The sequence below is a fragment of the Pimephales promelas genome, chromosome 17 (assembly GCF_988280905.1).
Source record: "Pimephales promelas chromosome 17, fPimPro1.hap1.1, whole genome shotgun sequence".
Taxonomy (NCBI): Eukaryota; Metazoa; Chordata; class Actinopteri; order Cypriniformes; family Leuciscidae; genus Pimephales; species Pimephales promelas.
The window spans coordinates 24,007,978-24,031,977 of NC_142785.1; the positions used below are offsets into that span (position 1 = coordinate 24,007,978).

General features: G+C 36.7%; 1 protein-coding gene across 12 annotated transcripts in view; it reads left to right on the forward strand.

Annotated features, from left to right (window-relative positions):
* Window positions 1-24,000, forward strand: part of ablim1b (actin binding LIM protein 1b) — a 79,802-nt gene that overhangs the window by 46,888 nt on the left and 8,914 nt on the right. For 3 of the 12 annotated variants that reach the window (XR_016147081.1, XR_016147079.1, XR_016147080.1), the window contains exons 5-17: window positions 4,562-4,688; window positions 4,860-4,953; window positions 12,084-12,171; window positions 13,035-13,093; window positions 14,676-14,720; window positions 16,769-16,846; window positions 17,320-17,478; window positions 20,134-20,178; window positions 20,700-20,738; window positions 22,280-22,315; window positions 22,443-22,572; window positions 22,783-22,875; window positions 23,184-23,198. Coding sequence is in view for 1 of the 12 variants with exons in the window: in XM_039664973.2 (XP_039520907.2) it covers window positions 4,562-4,688; window positions 4,860-4,953; window positions 12,084-12,171; window positions 13,035-13,093; window positions 13,394-13,522; window positions 14,676-14,720; window positions 16,769-16,846; window positions 17,320-17,478; window positions 20,134-20,178; window positions 20,700-20,738; window positions 22,280-22,315; window positions 22,443-22,572; window positions 22,783-22,875; window positions 23,184-23,198 (1,137 nt within the window). In the remaining 11 variants the exon portion in view is untranslated. Of the gene's footprint in view, window positions 1-4,561; window positions 4,689-4,859; window positions 4,954-12,083; window positions 12,172-13,034; window positions 13,094-13,393; window positions 13,523-14,675; window positions 14,721-16,768; window positions 16,847-17,319; window positions 17,479-20,133; window positions 20,179-20,699; window positions 20,739-22,279; window positions 22,316-22,442; window positions 22,573-22,782; window positions 22,876-23,183; window positions 23,199-24,000 lie in introns of all 12 variants that reach the window. The other 9 variants (XR_016147082.1, XR_016147088.1, XM_039664973.2 and 6 more) reach the window with 8 other exon arrangements.

Here is a 24,000-nt window from a genome sequence, read left to right on the forward strand (position 1 = left end):
CTTTGTATATTTCTATGGCATCGCTTTTGCAGTGTAATTAGCTAGTAAAGTGGGTTTACTTATTGTAGAGTTAACAAAAGTTATCTGAGGCATTGTAATGTTTGTATCGTATGTAATAAATGTCAGTATACCGAGAGAGATGTATCATTCATTAATCCATAAGATCTTAAGATTTATGTCCAAAATACTAGAAAAAAGTTGTGTCTGCTCAATTGTGCTCTTTTTTGCAAGAAAATGATATCTATGAAAAATTCCAGTCAGGATTCAGACCACATCATAGCACAGAAACTGTGCTAGTTAAACAAATGATTTACTTTTAGGCTGTATTCCAATACTAGTTCTACTTGATCTTAGCGCTGCGTTCGACACTATATATCATAAAATACTCTTGGATCGACTACAAAACTACACTGGTGTTCAGAGACAGGCATTAAGCTGGTTTAGATCATACTTATCAGACCATTATCATTTTGTCTGTTTAAATGGGGAAAAATCGAAGATAACGTCAGTAGACTATGGAGTACCACAAGGATCGGTGTTAGGCCCTCTGCTATTCTCAATATATATGCTGCCACTTGGTAATAGTCAACGCATTCTAAGCCCAAGGCGTCACCTTTGACCATGCTTCAATATTTGACGTTTTAGGCGCCCTTTAGCGTCACTTACATGACGCGATCCTACGGCGTCATCTAACTGACGCTAAAGGAAAGCGTCAGTTAGAGGACGCGGTTAGGTTTAGGTGTGGGGTGGGGGTAGGGTACACGCGATCCTAGGGCGTCATCTTACTGACGCTAAAGGGCGCCTAAAGCGTCAGATATTGAAGCATGTCCAAATGCTTCCCAACCTTGAGAGTGAGAATGGGCTGTAATAGTATAAGAAAACATGGAATTAATTTCCACTGTTGTGCTGACGACACTCAATTAAATATTTCATCACGACCAGATGAAAACACTAACTCATCTAAATTGACAGAGTGTCTCAAAGATATAAAATGCTGGATGACGCGTAATTTCCTGCTATTAAAATTAGATAAAACGGAAGTATTACTTATTGGTCCAAAAAACTACTCACAAAACCTCTTACAATACAACTTTAATATAGAAGGTTGTCCTGTTACTTTATCCACTACAGTAAAAGACCTGGGTGTTATACTAGACCACAACTTGTCTTTCGAAAATCATATTTCATATGTTACAAAAACAGCCTTTTTCCACCTTAGAAACAAAAAATCAAAAAAGATATGTGCTCTACATTATTAACCACATAGGAATGCCCTTGCAACCATCCGCAGCGCCCTAGCACCATGATGACTTAAATATTTATTCTGAAATAGTGTTTCAATGAGATTCCCTGCATATTTTCAGGCTCGTCTAGGGTTACTTGAGTTGACAGGTGACCAATTCCTGTGCTTTCAACAAGGGAAAAACTGATCTCCTTATATATGTTTCCCTCTTTGATTTCTCGCACTCTTTATCTCACTTAGAGGAAGTTTTTCATCCTCTTCCGGTAGATTAGGGGTCCTCATGGTGTAATTTAAGCTCTGGGGCCCCCGAGTCAAGCAGACAAGCACAGAGAATGAGGTATAGGCTCAGAGCCAATGAAAAAGCTCAGAGCGCTGCTTTGCCTGCTGTTTGACCCATTCTCTCTCACTTACATTCTCTGACCTTCCGCTTCCTGACACATTCTAGACTGACGGATAGATTGTGCCGATTGTTCCTGAGGCTCGGGGTTTCCTTATTATAGTAAATGGCTCTAGTCATTACAATCAAATTGTCATAATGCAGGGAATCATTGTTATGTAACAACATCATGTGATGGACAATTACAGAAGCAATTTAGCAATGAATAGTTGCTGTGTTGCAGAGGAGCGAATAAATGTAATTGTGAGCATTGCATCATGGGATTGGGTTGATTGAGAAAACATGTTGTAGATATTTTTGCTTCGGAGAGCAAAGGGGCCTTTCAAAAGTTTGTGATGTAATATTTCTAGTCACAAAATTTCAGTTTGTGACTAGTCAAAGACATGCTTTTACACTGTAAAAAATATTGTTGGTTTAACTTAAAAAATTAGTAACCTGGTTGTCTTAAAATTTTAAGTTGATTGAACTGGAAAAAAGTGAGTTAATGCAATGAAGGAGATTGATTTAATCATCAGAAACTCAAAATAATAAGTTATCTGAACAAAATAAATTATTTAAGTTGATTTGACAAAAGAAAAAATGTAGTGATAGCAAATCTTGAAAATATTTTTTACAGTGTCAAATTCATCAAAGAAGGAAAAAGGAAAGAAAAATAGTACTTTGTCTAAATAAATTAAAAAGTAAAATGTATTGTTTTACATGCTACAAGTTTAGACACCACAACAATATACAGTGTTAAAAATGAATAATAAATACATTTGATGTTAAATTATTACAACTGTAAGCATGCATGATGCATAAATTTGGAGTTTTAAGATATTAATCAGATAATAGTTGTCAAAATCAATTTTGTTTTATTCACATTTATGATTTTCCCATGTCAATGCACTTCCTCTTTCTGTCTTTCTTTCTCTCTTTCTCAGTTATCTTTCACTTCCACCCCGTATGTACAAGCATCTGTACACACCCATAGAGACACAGCTGAATATCTCTTTGTGTCATGCTCGGCTGATTATTTGTCATTCACGAGCCTCAGGAAATGATTTAAGGCTGATGAAAGTCTTAAGCCAGGATAAGTGTTTTGTTTTTTGGAAGGCACTGTTTGTTCGAGCGATAGTAGTGCTGCTTTGTCAAACCCAACAAAGCTTTTACCACATGACACTTCTTAAAGCCTGCGCTGAGAGTCGGATAAACCTCATGACAGGTGGATTGAACCCAGGTCTCTTTGAAACTTTCCCTTCTCTTTTTCTTCACACGTTTTCTTGCACACACACACTCTCTGCGGGTCTGTAGCACACACAGTGCAAGTGGAGGTTGAGAAGGCTTTAATGATGCATTAGAGCACTAGATGCAGTGCATTATATACTCTCCTCACTGTCAATGGTTGCCATTGTGCCTGGAGCAACATCAGCAGCGTCTGGGAGTCAGCGTCTCCCACCCCTCCACATCCGCCCCTGCTTTTTAAAAAAACCTTTTGGGATTTCAGCCAAGGAACATAAATAGAAGATGACAACCTGAGCTATTTTTATCCCTCAACCTTTTACACACGTTACGCATGTATTAACTAAATTCCCGCACATGTGGAAGGAGGATGGAAATGTCCTTGTCGTACCTTATTCTTTGAGCCATGCAATATAAGGATGATTTACTATTGATCACTGCATGCATTTTATGGATATTTTTTGCTTGAAATCACTTCTAAAAGCCTGAATAGTCAGTGCTGGAGGTTGTAAATCAACAGGCCTCAAACTTAGGGAGAGTTGTTTGGTTAACACTGACATCTAGTGGAGAGAATTGTTTTGTGGGGCCCAAAAAGTATTTAAAATACTGTATATGCATGCCATTGCATTTGCGTCTAAATATGCCTGCTTCTCTACTGTGTCTCATTTTTATCATTGACTATAAAACTATAAAAATAGATGTTGATAATTTAATTTAGGCTGAAATAAAATATTAATATCTGATGAAAAACTTAAACTTAAAAAATAACATAATGAAAATTATAAATGTTACCTTGGCAAGTAACTGTAATAAATACAATTAGTAAGTTGTTGAAGTGATAAAAGTTGTAAAATGAAATTAAAAATAAATAAAAGCTATCAAGATTTACGCATATCAGTTAATAGTAAAATTACATCAAATTGAATTTAACAAACCTTTATGGATTTTAATAAAAAAAAAATACTTGAGGAATATTTCATTCAATTTAATTGTAAAAAATCTGTAAATAGAATTATTTAAAAAGTTAAAAAACTAATAAAAATTACAAATACACATAATAAATTACTAAAATGTAAACTAAAGTAAAATGAAGTAAAATAAAAACTAAAAAAAAAAAAGGTCAAATAAAATCGAATTCAAAATTATAATAAATACTTTAAAGTCACCATGGGTTTATTTTAAATTATTTAGCCTTGCACATCATTATTTTATTAAAATTAATTCCCTCGTAATCTTTTATTAAAATAATATTAAAATCTCTGATGACATGACAATGGCAAACCACAATGATCCAATCAATTCTCGATGGACAAAATAAAAGTATCATAATAATAATAAGTCCCATCCTATATTTTTACTTTGACAAGCAATTTTACTCAGATATTGTACATCACAATAGAAAAGAAGAGACTATTGCAGCATTTTTTGTCAAATGTTAGTACTAAATTATACTAAAAGAACACAATGTAAAGCAGTACATCATATATCTACAGTAATGCTGCTTGTGACTACCAGTTGTGAGTTAATGACTGATAAACTACAATAAATCCTTTTGACTGTTTTCAAAAAAAACAAAAAAACTCTTTAATATGTCTTGTCCTTTTTCTCATCAAGATGCCATGGGGTCTATAAGTGTCATTTCCAGGCTGCTCTTCAGAACGTGTGTGTGATCAGGTGGATCTGTGTGTGTTTTCTTACAGACTGTGCAGGATGTGGCAGGGATATAAAGAACGGTCAGGCTCTTCTGGCCTTGGACAGACAGTGGCACCTCGGCTGCTTCAAGTGCAAGGCCTGTGGCAAAGTGCTGAGCGGGGAGTACATCAGCAAGTGAGCTATGCCTTCATTAATTTTTATCTTTCGCCATCTCGTGCCTCTATAATTCCCCCTCTCTGATCTGTCCTCTTTTCTAATAGCATTGAATTTTTATCCTGGTTGCATTGAGGTGAAATAGAATACAGTTAAAGCATAAATCTCTCCTGCCCTACCCTCTCTTTTAAGGGATGGTTCTCCGTACTGCGAGAAAGACTACCAGATCCATTTTGGCGTGCAGTGTGAGGCCTGTCACCAGTACATCACAGGGAAAGTTTTGGAGGTGAGTTTCGAGTATGCGTATATTGACTGAGAATTATATAAGGCATTATTAATGTCCAATTTCATAATAATGTACTGCATATAAAGCAATAGAAACTTTGATTATAATAGACTACTTGGTACCAAGTATTGATTAAAATATCATTTTTAAATTATGAAAGAATTATATATATTTTTTTATATTAGCAAAAAATTACCTATATATTTATATAGGTAATTTTTAAATAATTTTTTAATATTTTTTTTTAATTTTAAATAATTTTTAAATAAATATAAAGGTAATAAATTACCTATATATTTATATATATTCCTATATATAGTATTGTGAAATATCTTCACAATTTAAAATAATTGTTGTCTATTTGAATTTATTTTATTCCTTTGATCGAAAGATAACTTCAGTATTCAGTGTCACATGCTGTAATATGCTGATTTGGTGCTCATTTATTATCAACAATGTAACGTTACAGTTGTACTTAAGTTAATATGCTTGTTAAAGTATAGAACTATAAAATGAATGTGGATAGTTTAGGTCAGGTAATCTGGCTTTGGAAGAATTTGATGAGAAACTTTTGAGCTCATATTGAACTCTAGTTCACAGACTTAAGTACAGTTTTACTTTTTTGGGGGGAGAATCTAGAGGAGACGTGCAATTTTTACTTAGCCAGGAGAAAAATCAGAACAGCAGAAGACAAATTCGATCTCAATTGAATCATATTGTGTAAAAGAAACATTTGAGATAATAATGAGATCACTTCGGTGAAGTTTCTTGCCTTACAGATATTAACAATGTTCTCTTGTGGATCCATTTTTTTCCCGTTCAGTGTTTTATAGTCATGTCAGAATCGTACACATCCGTTCCCGCTAAACATCTGGATCCCCTAAGAGTGGAGCCGTTAGTCTGACTCTGACCCATGTCCACACACTCTCATCTCAACAATCATGAACACAGCTGAACTTACATCATTGCGCTATTCATCAAACATTTTAGAACTGACACAAACCCACAGGGAATAGAGCAAAGCAGCGCTGTTGGGTGGACTCCAAGACCCCGCCCAGCTATTGTACACGGGACGGCCCCTTTGAGGCCGGGCCCCTCTGATAGGGTGGGATTGGAGTGAGATTGGGGAGGGGGATTTAGGAAAGTTCACAAGAAAAGTCAAAGGGGAAACGTAAGGAACTGAAGGGAAATATAGGAATACTCTTAAGTGACTAAAGTGCTTTTAACTGCAAGGTCGCAGGGCTGGGGTGCCACACGAGTAGCCTGCCAGAGGTAAACCTCCTAGACTCTTTCAGTAGAGACGGTTAGATATTTTCTCATTTTTTTAAAGCACTTGACGTTTTTGCAGTCATGTCATGTGTGTTCTGCTCAGTTTTAGGAGCTACGTGTAATATAAGCGTGTTAATGGTGTTTATCAACAGAGTATACGTATACTTCAGAGCCTTTTTCTTTGCTGTTTAGGTGATCACAGTCAAGTTTTGTCATCCTAATTATACTGACCTGTCAGCAGTCTATTAGTTACTGTTTCTCATCTGTCTGTTTCTCATCACACACAGTCTGTTTGCACTTACACACTTAAGTAGACTAGTTGTATTTATGGGGATCTGTGCAGCCACAGATGGTGGAAAGGAAGTGCACTGGAATCTTATGCATGTGTGACCATAGGAGATCAAAACCAGAACGCCATCTATAAAAATCCAGCCAGATATGTGAAGAATCTCAGTGTAATGTTGAAAGCAACAGATGCCGCTGGTCTACAGATGGCATCGCGTTTGTGCCAAGGAGGCCATTCAGATTTAATGAGGGACGAATAGCGCTTATAAACATTGCTGTGGAACGCTGTTATTTTAGCTTCGGTTATGACTAGAATCGAGACTTTGCTGTCAGCAGTTTGTTTTCTGTACTATCAGAAAGTTGTGTTGGGAACAGACACTCACACATGCTATTAGATTACTCTGGGCTGTCAGCTTCCATTATGTCAACCGTGGATAAGTTATTTAACTGCAGTGAAGTTTCACTCTCATTAAACCTCACCAATAAGTGTCTAATGAGACGATCCAAAAATGACAAGTCTGCCGCACCAGCTGGCCCTGCATTATCTCACCACACACACACACACACACGCACACATATCCAAAGTGTACCAGACGTCCTGAGGGAAATTGCTCAGAGGTTGGAGTTCTCAATTGTGCTTAATTTAGGTGACTTTTTCTCAGAGATTTTTTTCTAAATGATAAATAGATGACAGAGTAGGACTACATACATGTAGCTATAAAATGAATATGGGTGGCATAGCTCTCATAATTTTTATTTGAAGAGTTCTGACTGACTTTTTTGACTGTTCAAAAGTTTTGGTCATTTCTTTTTAGGAAGTAATTTAAACTTTTATACTACTTATATACCTACAGTATGCAACACATTATCCTGAAATAAATGTGTCAATATTTTTCACAAAAATACTAAGCAGCACAACTGATTAACATTAAAGATAATAATAATACTGTTTTTGAGCAGCAAATCAGCCAGTGATTGTGTCACTGAAGACAGAGAATTCAGCTTTGACATCACAGGAATAAATTACATTTTACAATGTATATGATTAGAAAGCAGTTATTTTAAATTGCAATAATATTTTATAATAGTACTGTTCTTCCTTTATTTTTGATCATACAAATGCATTATTGGTGAGCATGAGAAAAAAAAATCATTTAAAAATTGTACTTTTGAGAGACATACTGTATAGCATAAGTAAATGAGCACAATGTATCTTTTCTGAACTTTTAGAGACATGAAATTGTAAAGCTATAAGGAATTATCTAAAAATCAAGTTAGAAAATCAAGTAAAGTCTTCATTTGGTCTCCATTTCATCTCATTGCTGACTAGGAAAAATAACCGTTTTGTTAAAGACATCTCATTTGTCTTTCTTTTTTCTTTTGGATGTTCTCTTTTTGTCTTTTTTATTTGTGCTTTGTGACTGGTGGGTGTCTTTTTTGGGGAGTTCAGTTTTTCTGTTTGCTGTAATAGTGGCCAATATCTCAGCAAACTGCACCTTGTCAGATTCACTTGTCTGACTCTTTCCTCATTGGGCAGGTTTGTAGAGTGAAGTGTTTTTGTTCAGCTGAGGGAGAACTTACACAAAAGTACATACTGTTAGTCTGGCAACACAATGCTGGGCTATGTTACTGAATACAGATGAAAATGACTCTTACTGGCATTTATACACACACACACACCCCATGCAGGAGACCCCAAGATCTAGACACGCGTTTTTCTAAAGTTGAACTACTTTTAACTTGAGCGCTGTGTTTTTAGAGTTAAAGGGTTAGTTCACCCAAAAATGAAAATTAAGTCATTAATTACTCACCCCCATGCTGTACCAACCCCGTAAGACCTTCGTTCATCTTCGGAACACAAATAAAGATATTTTTGATTGAATCTGAGGACTGGATCACTCTTCCATAGACTGCATAAGGGACTGGCTCTTGACGGCCCATAAAGTCATTAAAAAAAAGGTTTAAATATTCCATGTGCCTACAGCGGGTCAATTATAAGTTTATCAAGCGACGAGAATACTTTTTGTGCGAAAAAAACATAAATAACGACTTTATTCCACTATTCCATTACTTCCTTATGGGCGCATGCGCGAGAACTGAGACGAGGACGTTCTCATTCGTCTACTTCTTGTTACCGGCTGCTCACCGCTTAGGAGTTTTACCGCCCCCTAACTAACCCTTTAAGTGTCATGCACAAGACTCGGCAAAAGACGTAACGGTTAAAGACATTAGAAAAAATATAGAAAAGTAGTGCAGCGTAATGTTAAAATGCATTCTGTGTGAAAGGCCACTTTCAATATGGTGACAACAACAATTTGTTGAGATAACTAAACTGAACCAAAGTTAACTAAACTTAATATTTTAAGTCAAGCACAAACACATACTTTTTTTAAGTTGAAACAACACATTTTCTTACTTTAATGTTAAATTCTAAATTGTGATAAATAATCACAGCAATCTTTTTTTTTTTTTTTACAGTGAACAATGTCAGTCACACATCAACATCCCATGCATGGGACCAGCATCTAAAATAATAGTTCTGTATCCAAGCGCATTCTCTCTTTTCTTTTTTCTTTTGAGTCCCCCAGTCGTTATTCCCCTTGCTGTTTACTCTTTATCCCTGTGTCCCTCCCTCTCTCTGGCTCTGTCTTCTGTCCGCACCCCTCCATCTGGGCTGAAGTAGAGGCGTGGACTGTTCTTGGCCCCTGAGTTCGATGCTCTGTTTTCTGTGTTTGCTTCTTATGATGCATTAGGAAATGACTGGCAGCCTTCTCTCTCAGACAGAGCGCTACTCAGAGGGGTAGAACATGTTGTCACTCTGGTTTGTTGAGTGGAAAACTGTTGCATGGCCTTGTTGCCATGGCAAGGAGACCCGGGAGCCAAGGGGTCACATCTGTGTGAAATCATGTGTTATAGCTGCATTGCCTCATAGTTCAGGACAGCCGAGGACCATGGGATGTTTCCCCTCAGAGGAGCCAAATGGGCAACTCCCTCTTCAGCGTGCAGAGCTCCAGCTGATATAGAGGAACAACAAAACAATTGAATTGTGTTCGCCGTATGAGAAGCAAGAGGGGTTTTGGTGCAGTATAACTCATGTGAACGTATGAATTTCATAGAGTAAAACAGCAAGTTTTTTTGAGTCTTTTGGGATTAACAATTTTACTCCATGTCTTCCCAAGCCTTTTTCCTATGAAACTGAGGGAGATATTTTGGTGAGGGGGATGGTCTGGCAACACTTTGTTAAGCTCCAAAATGCACCATAAAAATGTTATAAAAGTAGTCCGACTCTATATTCCTTTAGTCAATAAATATCTTTGTGTGATAAAAGATGGTAATTTAATTTGTGAATTATGAAATATTGGGTCAGTATCACTCGACCATGAGAAATGCCAGAATCAATGACGTTTGGTGTCAAAAAAGATCCACTGCTCATTCACTTCAAGAGTTCCTAATAATCTTAAAACAATTTCTTGTGTGTGTGTTCCACAGAATAAATAAAGGTTATGAAAAACATTAGGTTCAGTAAATTATATATGCAGTGTAATGTATTTATTTATATATTTATATATATATATATACTTTGTATATAAATAAATACATTACACACTGCATATATAATTTACTGAACCTCATGTTTATATATACAGTATATTTGGCATAAACTATGCTTTTAAGGGGTGAGATAAGGTAATTAAAAAGGAAAAAAGTGTTGCCTCAAAACAAGAGTATTTTAAGGAGGTTTTGAAGGAGAGAGAGAGAGAGAGAGAGAGAGAGAGAGAGAGAGAGAGAGAGAGAGAGAGAGAGAGAACTGCAGGGCTCATCAGCATTCCCTGAGCTGAAAGAAGCAGAATGATGAAACAGTACTGCAGATGACTTACAGCTGTGCACTACATAGAGTGATGATCTCACACACACACAAGCATATGAGTACACTGTGGAATGTACTGTTCCTTGAGCTATGACTGGTATACTGTATAAATTACCATTCAAAAGTTCAGGGCTGGTAAAATTTAATGTTTTTGAAATGTCTCCTGTGCTCACTAAAACTGCATTTATTTGATCGAAAATACAGTAAAAACAGAAATATTTTGAAATATTATTACAGTTTAATTTGATTTAATTTAAAGGTGCATTGTGTAATACTTAGGAGGATCTGTTGACAGAAATGCAATATCATGAAAAACTGTTTTCAGTGGTGAATCATTGTGTATTTATTACCTTAGAATGAGGCATTTCTATCTACATACACCGCAGGTCACCTTAAGGCCAATTTATACTGTGCGCGCAGTAGGTATGGCGTAACACAGACGCGTCCCATACCACGTACCCTTCGCCGTAGCCTGACACGCACCTCCACATAATGTAACTACACGTCGCAACAACGCGGACTTTTGTTCATCTTCAGAACACAAATGAAGGTCTTTTTAATGAAATCTGAGAGATGTCTATCCCTAATTGACAGTTTACGCAACTACCACTTTCAAGCCCCAGAAAGGTAGTAAAGACATCATAAAAGTAATCCATGTGACTCCAGTGGTTTAACCTCAATTTTATGAAAAATTGTATGAAAAAAACATGAACATAATTTACCATTTTATTTTCAAAAAAATTAATCTCCAATATGGGTGGTAAATTATGTTTTTTGTTTTGTTTTTCGCAAACAAAGCACTTGTGTAGCTTCATAAATTGAGGTTAAACCCCTGGAATTACAATGATTACTTTAATGATGTCTTTACTACCTTTCTGGGGCTTTTAAGTAGTTGCGTAATTTGGTTAATGGAGGGAGAAAAAGCTCTCTGATTTCATTAAAAAGATCTTCATTTGTGTTCTGAAGATAACTGAAAGTCCTTTTTGGGTGAACTAACCCTTAAATTTCTTTGAATAAAAAAAAAAAAAATCTTCCTGACCCCAAAATTTTTAACAGCCACGATCTGAAACCCCTAAGTCTTAGCTATGAGGGGCTCCATATGATTTCAATGTTTCTGCTTGTGGTTGAGAATGACCTTCCAGGAGTGAAAAAACTGACAGACTGCAGTGTTTCTCAGCCCTTCCAGCTCCCTAGTGAACCGCCCAGCTCTCCAATATCAGCATTCCAGCTCATAGCTGTGGCTGACAGGCCGTGTTGCGGTGCTTATGTGCATCTGAGATGTTGAGCAGGGTGATATCCTGTATGTAACATTACACAGATGTCTAAAACCCTCAATTAAAATCTCTATTTATACATTAATGTGTATGTATGTAAGAACTTCTGGCTGTCTTTCTGCTGGTATTGTTCTCTTGACCTGGAAGCATCCGGAGGTCAGGAGGGTATTTTTGTGTGGCAGGGTAAGGTAATATGGGATAATGTGCTGAGCAAACAGTGACTCTGTAGATTTTAACAGAGCTTCATTCATTGAGAACACACACACGCCTTCTTTGAAAATAAGTGAAGTGCAATGAAATGACAGACTGTTTGGCTTTGCCACAGATGTTAAGGAATATGTATTCCAGTCTGTTTTGCCCAGTGCTGTGTCTAACCGGAAGCTTTTTCTCGTGAAAGCTGTTGACCTCTGATTGTTGACCTTTGCCCCTCACAGGCAGGAGATAAGCACTACCATCCCAGCTGTGCACGATGCAGCAGGTGCAATCAAATGTTCACGGAGGGAGAGGAGATGTACCTACAGGGTGAGCACAGAACTTTAATGCTACATTTAGTCGAGGATTGAAGCATTGCTGGAACTTTCCTTGAAAAAGTCTACAAAATTCCCCTTGAAACTAAATATTATATGAGGGTAGATACAGCTTTTTTTATTTTAGTTATATATTTAAATGTCCCATGTATTAAGAGTTTTTTTTTCTTATGTTAACTGGTAACAGGGTTGAAAGTAGCAGGGTAACAGTGTTGAACTTAGTTGGCTTTATTTTATTTTCACTGTTCATGTTATCTTTTTTTTTCTTTCTTTTTTTTAGCAAACCTGTTGATTCATAAAAATATAATTGATATATTTATTTTCCCCATAAATTAATGAAAAATATTCATTTGATCTTTTTCTTATGGTAACTTTGGTAACAGGGTTGAAAGTAGCAGGGTAACAGGGTTGAACTTAGTTGGTTTTATTTTATTTTCACTGTTCATGTTATCTTTTTTTTCTTTCTTTTTTAGCAAACCTGTTAATTCATATAAATATAATTAATTTGTTTATTTTCCCCATAAATTAATGAAAAATACTTATTCGATCTTTTTTCTTATGGTAACTTTGGGAACAGGGTTGAAAGTCGAGCTACGGTTTTTTTAACAACAACAAAAAAAACTTAATATAATATAGTATTATTCCCCATAAATTAATGAAAAATATTTATTTAATCTTTGATGACTTTGGTAACAGGGTTGACTGGTTGAGCTGGATGAATGAGGTCACATTACAATGTGTATACAAATGAGGAAAATGTGTTGGAATGTTCCATTTGTAATATGGGGACAATCATGTGGTAATATAATTCTGATATACCCCACCCTCATATTTTGTCCTGATTTCTATCTCCCAAAGGTTCTACAGTATGGCATCCAGACTGTAAGAACAACAGTAGAGTGGAAGAGAAGTACAGAGTGAGTATCTATCTTTTGAAACACTTACTGTCTGTCAGCTACCTTAATCAGCCCTGTCTGTCTCTCTCTCTGGAAGAGAAAACTTTGCTGAGCTCCTCCCTCATATTGTTCCCAGAAACAACAGTCTACGAACCCCTGGGAGTTTGAAATGCACACATTCTTTTCAAAACTTCCCCCAGTGTCCCCAAGGTTAAAATGAAGGCTCTTAATGAAGCATTACGTCTGAATCACTAAAAGAGCGTGCATGTGTGTGTTTGTCAGCGAGTATTTTGTCCATTCTGTTGTGATTCTCCTCCTTAGGCAGCTTGGCTACATCCTAAAGGAAAACCCAGTCCGTTTGATATCTTTTACCCCCAGTCTCAGATTCAGAGCCGGTGCCCAGGTGGCTCTCAGTCTCAACTGGGCCGGCGTCCCCTGGGCAGTCGCGAGGTTTGCAGTCTTTTGCTCCAAACTGCAATGCTTCCAGCTAACACAGCTCCCTCCAACCGTCCTGCTTTACTCCGAAGCAAGACTCAACTGCTGTGTGTTTTATTAGCTTCATATTAGTTAACTTACTTGTCAAAAGTTTGGAATAATTAAAAAATATATATGTTTTTGAAGGAAGTCGCTCATGCTCACAAAGGCTGTGTTTATTTCAACAAAAAACAGTAAAACGGTAATATTGTGAAATATCATTGGAATTTTAAAATAACAATGTTGTATTTTAATATATTGTCAAATTTAATGTATTCATTTGTTGAAAAACTTGAATTTTTAGCATCATTACTCCAGTTTTCAGTGTGACATGATCCTTCAGAAATCATTCTAATATGCTGATTTCTTATCATTATCAATGTTGAAAACTAATGAGCTGCTTAATATTTTTGTGGAAGCCGTGAATTTAACATTTACAATGATACAAAAGATTTCTATTTTAAATAAACGTTTATTTACACAACATTTATTTAAGACTATTTATTATATATATAACATTTATTTAAGAATATAACATTTATTTATTTATATTTATTTAAGTATATAAAATTTATTTAAGAATAATGATTAAATATATGTCATGGTTTCCACAAAAATGTAAAGTAATTGAACACCAATAATAGTTGTGACACTAAAGACTGAAGTTTCAGTTTTTCCATCAAAGGAATACATTTAATTTGAAAATACTTTAAAATAGAAAACAGTTCTTTAAATTGTAATAATATTTCATAATATCGCTGTTTTTACTTTATTTTGATCAAATAAATGCAGTGTTGATGAGTATAAGAGGCTTCTTTCAAAAACCTATTCCAAAATTTTGACTGGTAGTGTATACACCCCTCGGCCAGAGTGAACCACCACACATATGCTTGCTCTCTCCTCCTGCAAGTTAGGTTATAATCCTCATGGAGATGTGGTAATTTCACAAAGATAACCTTATATCCCACAAAACCTGAAATTAGGATCTGCCCGCATGCATAGGATAGCAAGCAAGGCTGCGAGTAGATGACTATGGATGTGCTTGAGTTAGATGGCCGCTGGCTAAGGTGAATGAAGTGTTCAAGTGTTTTGTTGAGTGTGATGTCATATCCTTTTCCTCCCTTCACAGCCCCTCCCACCCTCAGTAACCTCTCTGCACCAATCAGAAAGGCAGGTACTGTATTCTGCTTCTGGCAGCAGAGTGGGGGAACCCCGAATGTGTTTGCGTTTGCAGTCACCCACCAGCAGAGGGTTTTCTGCCCTCGCCAACTTCCCCTTAACAGCCCGTGTGTGTGAATCATTACGCTTTTCACCGCTGCTGGCATGTGGCTCAAGCCCCCCAGGGCTCTATTCACCATTACAGGAATGACGACTGTTTGACTCATCACGCAGAACGGTCTCAGATATGAGCTCAGCTCAACATGTAGCATAACTGGTCTCTCAAACGGAGTACTGTTCCTAAAGGTCATCCGATTCGGGTGTTTTTGGTGACATTTGACCAAGAGTCCATATCTGAGGGATTGGCTGCACTGGCTGCACTGAACCCCAATGCATCTTGGGAAGGCTTGCATTGGAGTATGAGGCAATATGAGCTGGAAATCCGGTGGTTTTGTAATTTGTGCTGAATGAAAGCTCAAGAATGTGCTTACTTCACAAAATAAAAATGTTGTCATCATTTTCTCTCGTTATGTACAGTATCCTCCTCTCTTTTGAAACCTGTACGACTTTCCTTGTGAAAAAGATGTGCGTATAATTGTGCTTAATTTATAAAATTGTACATATTTTTTTTTTTAAAAAGCTGTACTTGCATATAACATATTATATATAATAGAGTACACTATCATTATTTTGTTTAACACACAAAAAGTGGACTTTGTAATAATGTGAAATAAAACGTTTTACATTTTAAATCAATTTTAATAATCTTTTATCATGCTTTAAAGAAGTAAACTCATTTGAATGTGTAACAAGTAACATTTTAAAGCATTGATTATAATTTTCTACTGTAGTGTTGAAATTAAAGTTTCAAGTTAATTTTCATATAGTTGTCATGCATTTTGGCAGTACTTAAAAGTAATTGTGAAAAAACATACAATCATATACTTATGTTAAACAACATTTTCATTTAATTGTGATTAACATGCAATTAAGTTTCCAAAAATGATACATTTTTCAAATCATGCAAGAATATTCCTTTAAAATATATACTATTTTACATTGTTATTTACTGTATGGAACACAACCCGATATTTCGATCAATGTCCAAGCTGTACTTTTCAATACAATGAAAGTGAAAGATGACCAACCCGATTTTAATAATAATGATCCTCTCACAAAGCTATTTAATGGCTTCAGAAGACTTCGAATATAGTGCATATCAGTGTTGTAGTACTCGAGACTAGGACTCGTCTCGGACTCGGTCTCGAGACCATATTTTAATGGTCTTGGTCTTGTCATGGACTCGTGTCCATTTGGACTCGGAATTGACTCGTACTCGAACATTTTTTTTTTTTTAGGACTCGGAATTATTCCCGAGTCCACTCGAGTTAAATTCAAAAATATTTTTCATGATTATTAATGTATGTTAAATTGTAATAAATGTTAAATTGTGACAAATTGTAATAAAATTACTTTTAACACCACCTACTATGTGGTCTTTTTACCCTAAACTGATCATATTTTTTAAACTCTAAGTAAATTCAGTAAAAAAAAAAAAAAAGGATTTCTCTAAGTAAATAAAAGTAAATTAGGTAATCAACCCTCACTGGTCTCGGTCTCGACTCGGACTCGACCGTCTCTGGTCTCGGACTCGACTCGGACTCGACTCTCTATGGACTCGGTCTTGACTCGGACTCGACTCTCTCTGGTCTCGGTGTCGACTCGGACTCGAGTGAGGTGGTCTTGACTACAACACTGGTGCATATAGTGTATAGAGTTACTTTATAACGCTGTTATGGTGCTCTTTTGGAGCTTGAAAGCCTGGTCCCCATTTACTTCCACTGTATGAAAAAGAGCAGTTTGAACATTCTTCAGACCTTGTCCTTTTGTGTTTTATGGAAAAAAAGAAAGTCATACAGTTTTGAAAGGACATGAAGATGAGAGACTGATGACAAAATGCTCATTTGTAGCTAAGCTATACCCACCGGCATCTATGAGTGTTTTCAAGAATATGTGTCTATTATCTTCAGCTTATTGCTAATACAACATCTCGTTCTCCCGCAGCCCACAAGGTCATCGTCTGAGAGTATCTGTTCGAGACCTGGCTCGAGCATACCTGGATCTCCAGGTCACACCATCTATGTGAGTCCCACTCAACGGCGCCCACAATCGTTTCCTGAGTCTGTCAGATCATATCACACAACCCACAACGGATTCTGATGCTGGTATACTTCAGGGTCAATGTAAAAAAAAAAAAAAAAAAATCCTGGATATGCAGGAAAAGCACAGGAGTTTCCTTCACCTTCTCTCAACTCTTTGCCTTTGCCTTGTATGTATTTGACATCTGTAGCATCGTTTTTGCATGTAAACGAATTTAGAGGATCATTTACATTAACGCTGAAAATGTATAGCTTTCCACATGAGCATGCCTCCAACATCAGCGTTCATCTTTCCACAGTGTGCATTTGCCCCTTTGTGAGAGCTGTAGCTTTGGTTGGATGTGATGTGGATGACCTTTGACCTGTGCCCTGACCTCTTCCTCATCAACACCTTTTCTCCCTGTGTTTCTCCACCTGTGTCCCCTTCCCCTGTCCCTCATCCTCTCCTTCCTCCAGGCAAAAGTAGACAATGAGATTATTGATTACAAGGACCTAGCAGCCATTCCCAGAGTCAAGGCCATTTATGACATAGAGCGTCCAGACATGATATCCTATGAGACTCTCCATTCCACCTCCTCCACCCTGGAAAGACAAGGAAGGCACAGCCCTGGAGAGGTAATCTGAATCGTAAACTTTTAGTGTCTTTCTGATTAACAAACGATGTGCTATTATGACCTAAAATGATAGATATAGCCACTATATGGCTGAGTAGACATGATGTCACCGATTTATGTTTATATATATATATTAATTCTCATATTTTTGGGATTAGGTGTGTCACAAATCAGACAGTGTACCTGCCTAAAAATGTGGAACGATCTAGTCTTTATTTTTAGCTTTACAATTTTAGAGTTCAATTATTTATAATAATTTATTCATTTAAATATTTTAAAGTCATCCTTCAGCCTCCTTGGAAGTTTGCTGAGCCCCCCTAGTGGACCCTGCCCCTCTGTTTGAGAGCCACTGGTCTAGTCATTATCAAACCTGCACTTGGGTCAATTTAGCCCAAACACTACCAGACTACCCCTATATAACAGACCCAACCGTAATGCTCCATAGTTGTGATAATGCCGTCCCATCCCCAGGTCCCTAGTTTGTCACAGTAACCATAATAGCTCTCTGACCCCATTATCCCATTAGTGTTCCAAAAAGCTCTATTGACTGAGGCTCTCGGGCCATGGACAGAGCAAACGTGAGCAAGTGTGTGCTTTTGCTCATTTCTCTGTATGTGATCATGTGCATTGCATGTATTCCTGTCAACATGTTAGCTATGTCTATGCATGAAAATAATGTATGAGAGATGTGTTTTTTTTTATTCTCTGTGACTGCTCTTGGGTTCCCATTGTCTATTAAACATTGCTCTTCCGTACCTGAAAATGCCTGTGCACGTTCTCTGTGTAGAGACATTAGTGTCGCAGCGCCCCCTGGTGACCATAATCAAGATCTCAGGCAGTCGGAATATTCACCTGCATCTATGATTGATTACCACATTCAATAATTTAGACATGTCTTTGATTGTGTATAAACAAACAGGAAATGCCTTTACAGTAAAATATTTACAATGGATGCTTATCAACAAGTGGGTCAAAGTGTTTTTAGCAGAAATATAACGCTCTAATTGCTTTTAGCACTTACATGAATCAATTAACTATTTAAACGCTAAACTTTAAAGTTGACTAAATTGTCCTTATGAGTTGGGACTACTCATAAGGATGATTTAGGCAACTTTAAAGTTTATAAAAAAGTCTGGTTATGCACTACCAAAAATAAATAAATAAATAAATAATAATTCATAGCAATTACTCTACCGTTCAAAAGTTTGGGACTGGTATATAAAAAGTTTTTCTGGCTCTCATTTGTATGCATTTATTTGGAATGTAAAAATACAATAATAGTTTGAAATATTATTACAATTTAAAATAACATTTTTTTATTTATTTTTAATTTAAATGTAATCTATTTTTCAGCATCCATTCCTCCAGTCTTCTGTGTCACATGATCCTTCAAAATCAGATCGTGTTACAATATATCGCAATACAAAAAATGCTACAAAATGTATTATGGATAGTAACAATATTTATTGTGTATAGTTTACCCAAAATAAAATTCACTGTGTGAGAAAAAAAAAAATCACATTTTCAGAGCTTTAGTGTCAATACTACATTAAACTACTATATAAAAAGTTATGATGTTACATAATAATGTATAATTATGCAATGGGGGAATATTTGTGGGTCCTGATATGTCTTGTGGTTATTATGTCTAGCTGTATATAATAAACAGAAGAATTGTCCTTACCGTATCCTGCTAAACATGTCATTCCATCTAATCATTCTTTTTGTTTTTGCTCTTCTGATGGTATAGCTTTCTCTTTCTGCAAATTGTATAGTTGTAGGCTACTAGCGATATGACCCTGCACCCAAAATAATATCAAAACACTCCAAATCAGAGCTATTCTCTGTGAAAGATGGATAAAAAGGCGCAGATGAAACAAAAACCTTGAAAAAATGATATACGATCCGGCCAAATCACAGAGATGTCGATTCGCACGGGACTAATATTATCACAGGACCTCGGTGTTCGGTGAAATATACTAGGTAATTTGCGGGGGAATTTTTACTTTACAAATTACAGACATGGCCGATTCGCACGGGATTAAGATCACAGACAATCTCCGCAATTATTACAAATTACCACAGGTCACCAGATAATACTAATCCCGTGCGAATAGGGCTTTAGGCACCTTGTTAGCATGCCTAGCTACCATGCCGGAAATGTTGCATTGGTGCCGTGACCCGGATGGGAGTGAGGTTTAGGGGCTGAGCGTAACGCCCAGCTAGCGAGAGCTGTGCATATAAACCTCACTCCTATGATCTCAAGAGGTGCAATAGCGACTGACGCTATAGAGACTCCTTTAGCATCCTTGTTAACAATCCCGCATTCCATTGACTCTGGTTCAAATCCCAGGTTATACACTCATGACGTGTTTGATTTGACAGGTGTGGTATTAGCAGCAATACCTCCACAGATAGGAAGCAAGCAATTCTGTCACACTACTTTTAAGCTAACCCATCAAGCGCAGTTATGTTTTCTCTTTGTAGTGGGAACCAGTTAGCCCTTCATTGCAAGTGTATTACTGTTAACAACACTATTACCTGTGGTAACTGACCAGTTGAAAATGACCAAGAATATTCCTTTAATGCATCATGTTTTCTTGAGTCATTGACAAGCTTTTAGAGTAACCAAACTCAACCCTTTCCTCCCCTACAGCCTGTCAAAGCCTCGGGTGGCAGTCCTCCCAGAGGCAGAGCCACAGTAAGTGGAAGCAGGATAGAAATAAGACCAGTTAGTTTGTGGATCACCAACCCAAACTAATAAGAACACAACTAACATATATTGATTTATAAAACCTAATCTAATCTTATAAGCATGAACATCTAATGCCTCTCATGCTTAGTTTCGCTCATCTCACTGGCCGTTGTCTGTTCTCTCAGTCTCATCTGAATAGCTGCTCTTTGTAAGTGACAGTCACTTGAAGTGTGTACTCAAAAGCCCAATTGAGAACTGAAGAAGCTTCTATAAGTGCCATGGCAATGTAGATTCATTCTCAATTAACTGATCTGTGTCAAGTATCAGTTTAGGTTTATTATGCCATTAGACATACTGTAGACAGCATCTAACATTCAAGACAAACACTGCAAGCGCTTCTGTGCGATTCCTTTATCACATTCATTTCATTTCAATGCATGCAGGGTGACAGAAAACACAACTGTTTCCATGACGTATGACATAATACGTTATTTTTAGTGATTGTGATTCTATGTCCACATTCCCAGACCCTGCCACAAGACCCCTCCTCACTGTCAGCAGAAACAGTAAGTTTTCAGTGACCTCCCTCTGAACCCTGACACAGTCAGCCTGCTTCTCTCTCTCTCTCCTAAATGTGCTTTTGATGGAGATGGCACTGATCTTCAGCTGTCCCTTGAGCACTGAAGGAAGTCCTCTGTATAATGAATGGCTACTACAAAGAAGCAAGAGTGTCCTGTTGGAGTGTGTGCTTATGTCTGTAATGCTTTATCTAAATCTTTATCTTCGCTACAGCTGGGTGAATCTCACAAAGAACTTTCCCGAATCTTAACAAAGAAATTGCATATCATTTAAAGAAAATTAACCCTATATTGTGTGTGTTTGGGGTCAGTAATATTTTCTTTGAAAGAAATTAATATTATTTGTATTTTTATTCAACAAGGATGAATTAAATTGATCAAAAGTGACAGTAATGACTTGTTACAAATTACAATATTATAAAAATTATATATTTTAAATAAATGCTGTTTTGCTTTTACAGGAAAATACTTTTAAAAAACTGTTCTTTGAATTTTATTATTAAATTATAATTTTAAATAATAATTCACAATATTTTTACTATATTTATGCTTCCAAAAACATTTAAAAACTCTTACATAGCCCAAACTTTTGAAAGGTAGGCTACTTATACTATGATACTAAATTTATATATACAATAATTATTATTAAATGAATAATTGTATTTAAATTTAAATAAGTACATTTTTGTATGTAATGCATATGATTTCTTTTTTTTTTTTTTTTAGCCCTCAAACCGAATTCACTTTATAGCCTTTAATCCTGTAATTGTGGACAAATATGGGCACTCAGGTGTGATCCTAATTTTTATTTATTATAAATGTTATATCACTGTCTTTGATAAAGTTTTGTCTATCCATTTATTGTGTGTTTTTTTATTTTTGGGGGTATTTTTTTTATTTATTTACTTCAAAATGTACCATATTTTCTATGTAAATTATGCTTATTTTTTATGTTTTATTTTTTTATTTTTTTAACTACATTAAAATATCATTCCAAAAGGTTCTTAGAGCTAAAACCTAAAGATGAAGTGACTTTGCTGTCACCTGGTGTCTTATTTTGGCTTATTTTAGAATGCTCTAAATTCTCATTCATTTCTATGGGTGCCCATTTTTGACCCAAATACAAGATTGAGGAGTTTTTTTTTTCTTCACCCACTTAACATTGTAGAATTGAGTCAAAAAATGCCAAGTAGCCAAGTCTTGTACTGCTCAGATCAAGGGAGGCATTTTTTAAAAATAAATCAAAACTATTTTGCACACATTTGTCCAGAATACGGTTTTAGGGTTAACTTTACATGAACATTTCTTGAGCTTTTGTGATATTCACTCATATCTAACAACTCACCAAATATACAAAGTCACACAGACCTTAAAAAGTATACCAACAGTGGCATCACTTAACTTCCTTTTCCTAATCCAACATTTTTGCTTTTCTGGCCTGCTCTATCCAGCATACAGTCTCCTCTCCACCTTTGAGTGCTTATTCTGATGCATCCTTACATATAGCTCTTGTTCCTGTTCTGTTTCAGTCTCCGAGGACACTGTCTCCCACCCCTTCTGCTGAGGTTAGAGGCTAAATTATTACAATAGAGCCTGTAGTACATGTCATTAAACCATACATTTAGAAATGTGAACTTGTATGATATGCTGAACCTTCCCATATATTATGTTGTGTGTGCATGTGTGCGGTAGGGTTGCTATGACATGAGGGAACGCATCATTCAGAGATCCACCAGTCAGGGCTCCATCGGCTCTCCGGTCTACCACCGTCATAACTACATCCCCCCTCTATCCAAGTCTCCCCAGCACTTCCACAGACCAGGTGAGTCAAACGAACCGTTCCCAATCCTGCCTCCATAGGATTCCAGCAGAGTGTACGGATAAGCGCCACATTTTGGCCTCGCGTGGCCTTTCTTGCTTTCCGTTTCCTCCTGAGCTTTTTTTCCTTCCTCCTCTGCTCATGTGTGCTCCTTCCATCCTCTTTTTTCCCTTCGTTCTACTCCTCTGTTCCTTTTCCCTGAGCGGCTGGCAGGAATGCTGAAGCTCTGCTCCTCTTTGCGCTCCAGCAACAGTGACACGCGCCCTACCTCCCCCTTCCGACATCACTTCCTCCCCCATAACAAAGGTAAGGCCTCTCCACCCCGGTTGCCCGACCTCTTCGCCTGTTCTCAGTTTTCAGTATCGTTCTGCAGACACAAATCCACCTCCCTCCTCTGATTCAGGCCTGCTGAAATGTCTTGAATGTGATGATTGATTTTTTTTAGCTTGTAAAGCTGTGCTTTTTTTCTCTGTTTGAGAAAATCACAAGTCTTGGAAATGCTTGAATGACGCTCTTATGAGGTCAAGGGCTGCGTTTGTAGATGCAACTGAAGCTAATGCACAGTTTACTAATCACATGCTCATGTGTGTAATGTCACTCTGCCCTCTCCACAGATTCTTTCTGCATAGGTATGTCTTGGCTACGTGGCTGTTGTTGACTTTGTAGAGCAATTTGGTGCCCGTGGCAGTTCAGATGCATGCTGGTCCTGTGTTTTGACTATTCAGAATTCAATTCATTTGATAACAGTCAATTAACCAAGTCACTGTGACAACACTAATACTCTTATACTAATAACTATGTTCCAAAATCTTGTGAGCTGCTTTGCTGTTTAGTGCCTCTAGGCAGCTGTCTTCAAAGGTGGCATCCTAATTTAAATTGAATTCTGTCATTCTGGATATTATTATTGTTGTTTTTATTGTTGTAATTGAGGATATGCTTGATTGTCCTGAAATAAATATTATATTACTGACAGACATGCTAAATATATAATAGGCAAGTTGTTAGATGAGTATATATTCAAAACTGTCAAGAAAATTTGATAATTGCAAAAAAATGAAATTCATATTTTTATGAAATCACTTAAAATAAATATAATTATAATACATTTATAGTCAACATTTCTCTATTCAACATTTTTTCTATGGAGCTTTTTGGAGTGCAGGAGAGCACATGTGATGCCTTGAAACGCTGTCTATGTTGGGAGCATGCTACTTATTGGAACGTGTATATGTTGCATGCTTACATTTGTTTCCTCATAGGCAATAGCCCTAAAGGATATTCAGTCATATTACCATCAGACACAACGGCTTGCTGACAGTGTGAATGTTATGTGTACCTTAAATGATACCATGTTGTTGAATGTGAAGCATCTGCATGCTGATCTCCTAAACCATTCGTATCTTTCCAATCTGTCTGTCCTTCAAACCCTGT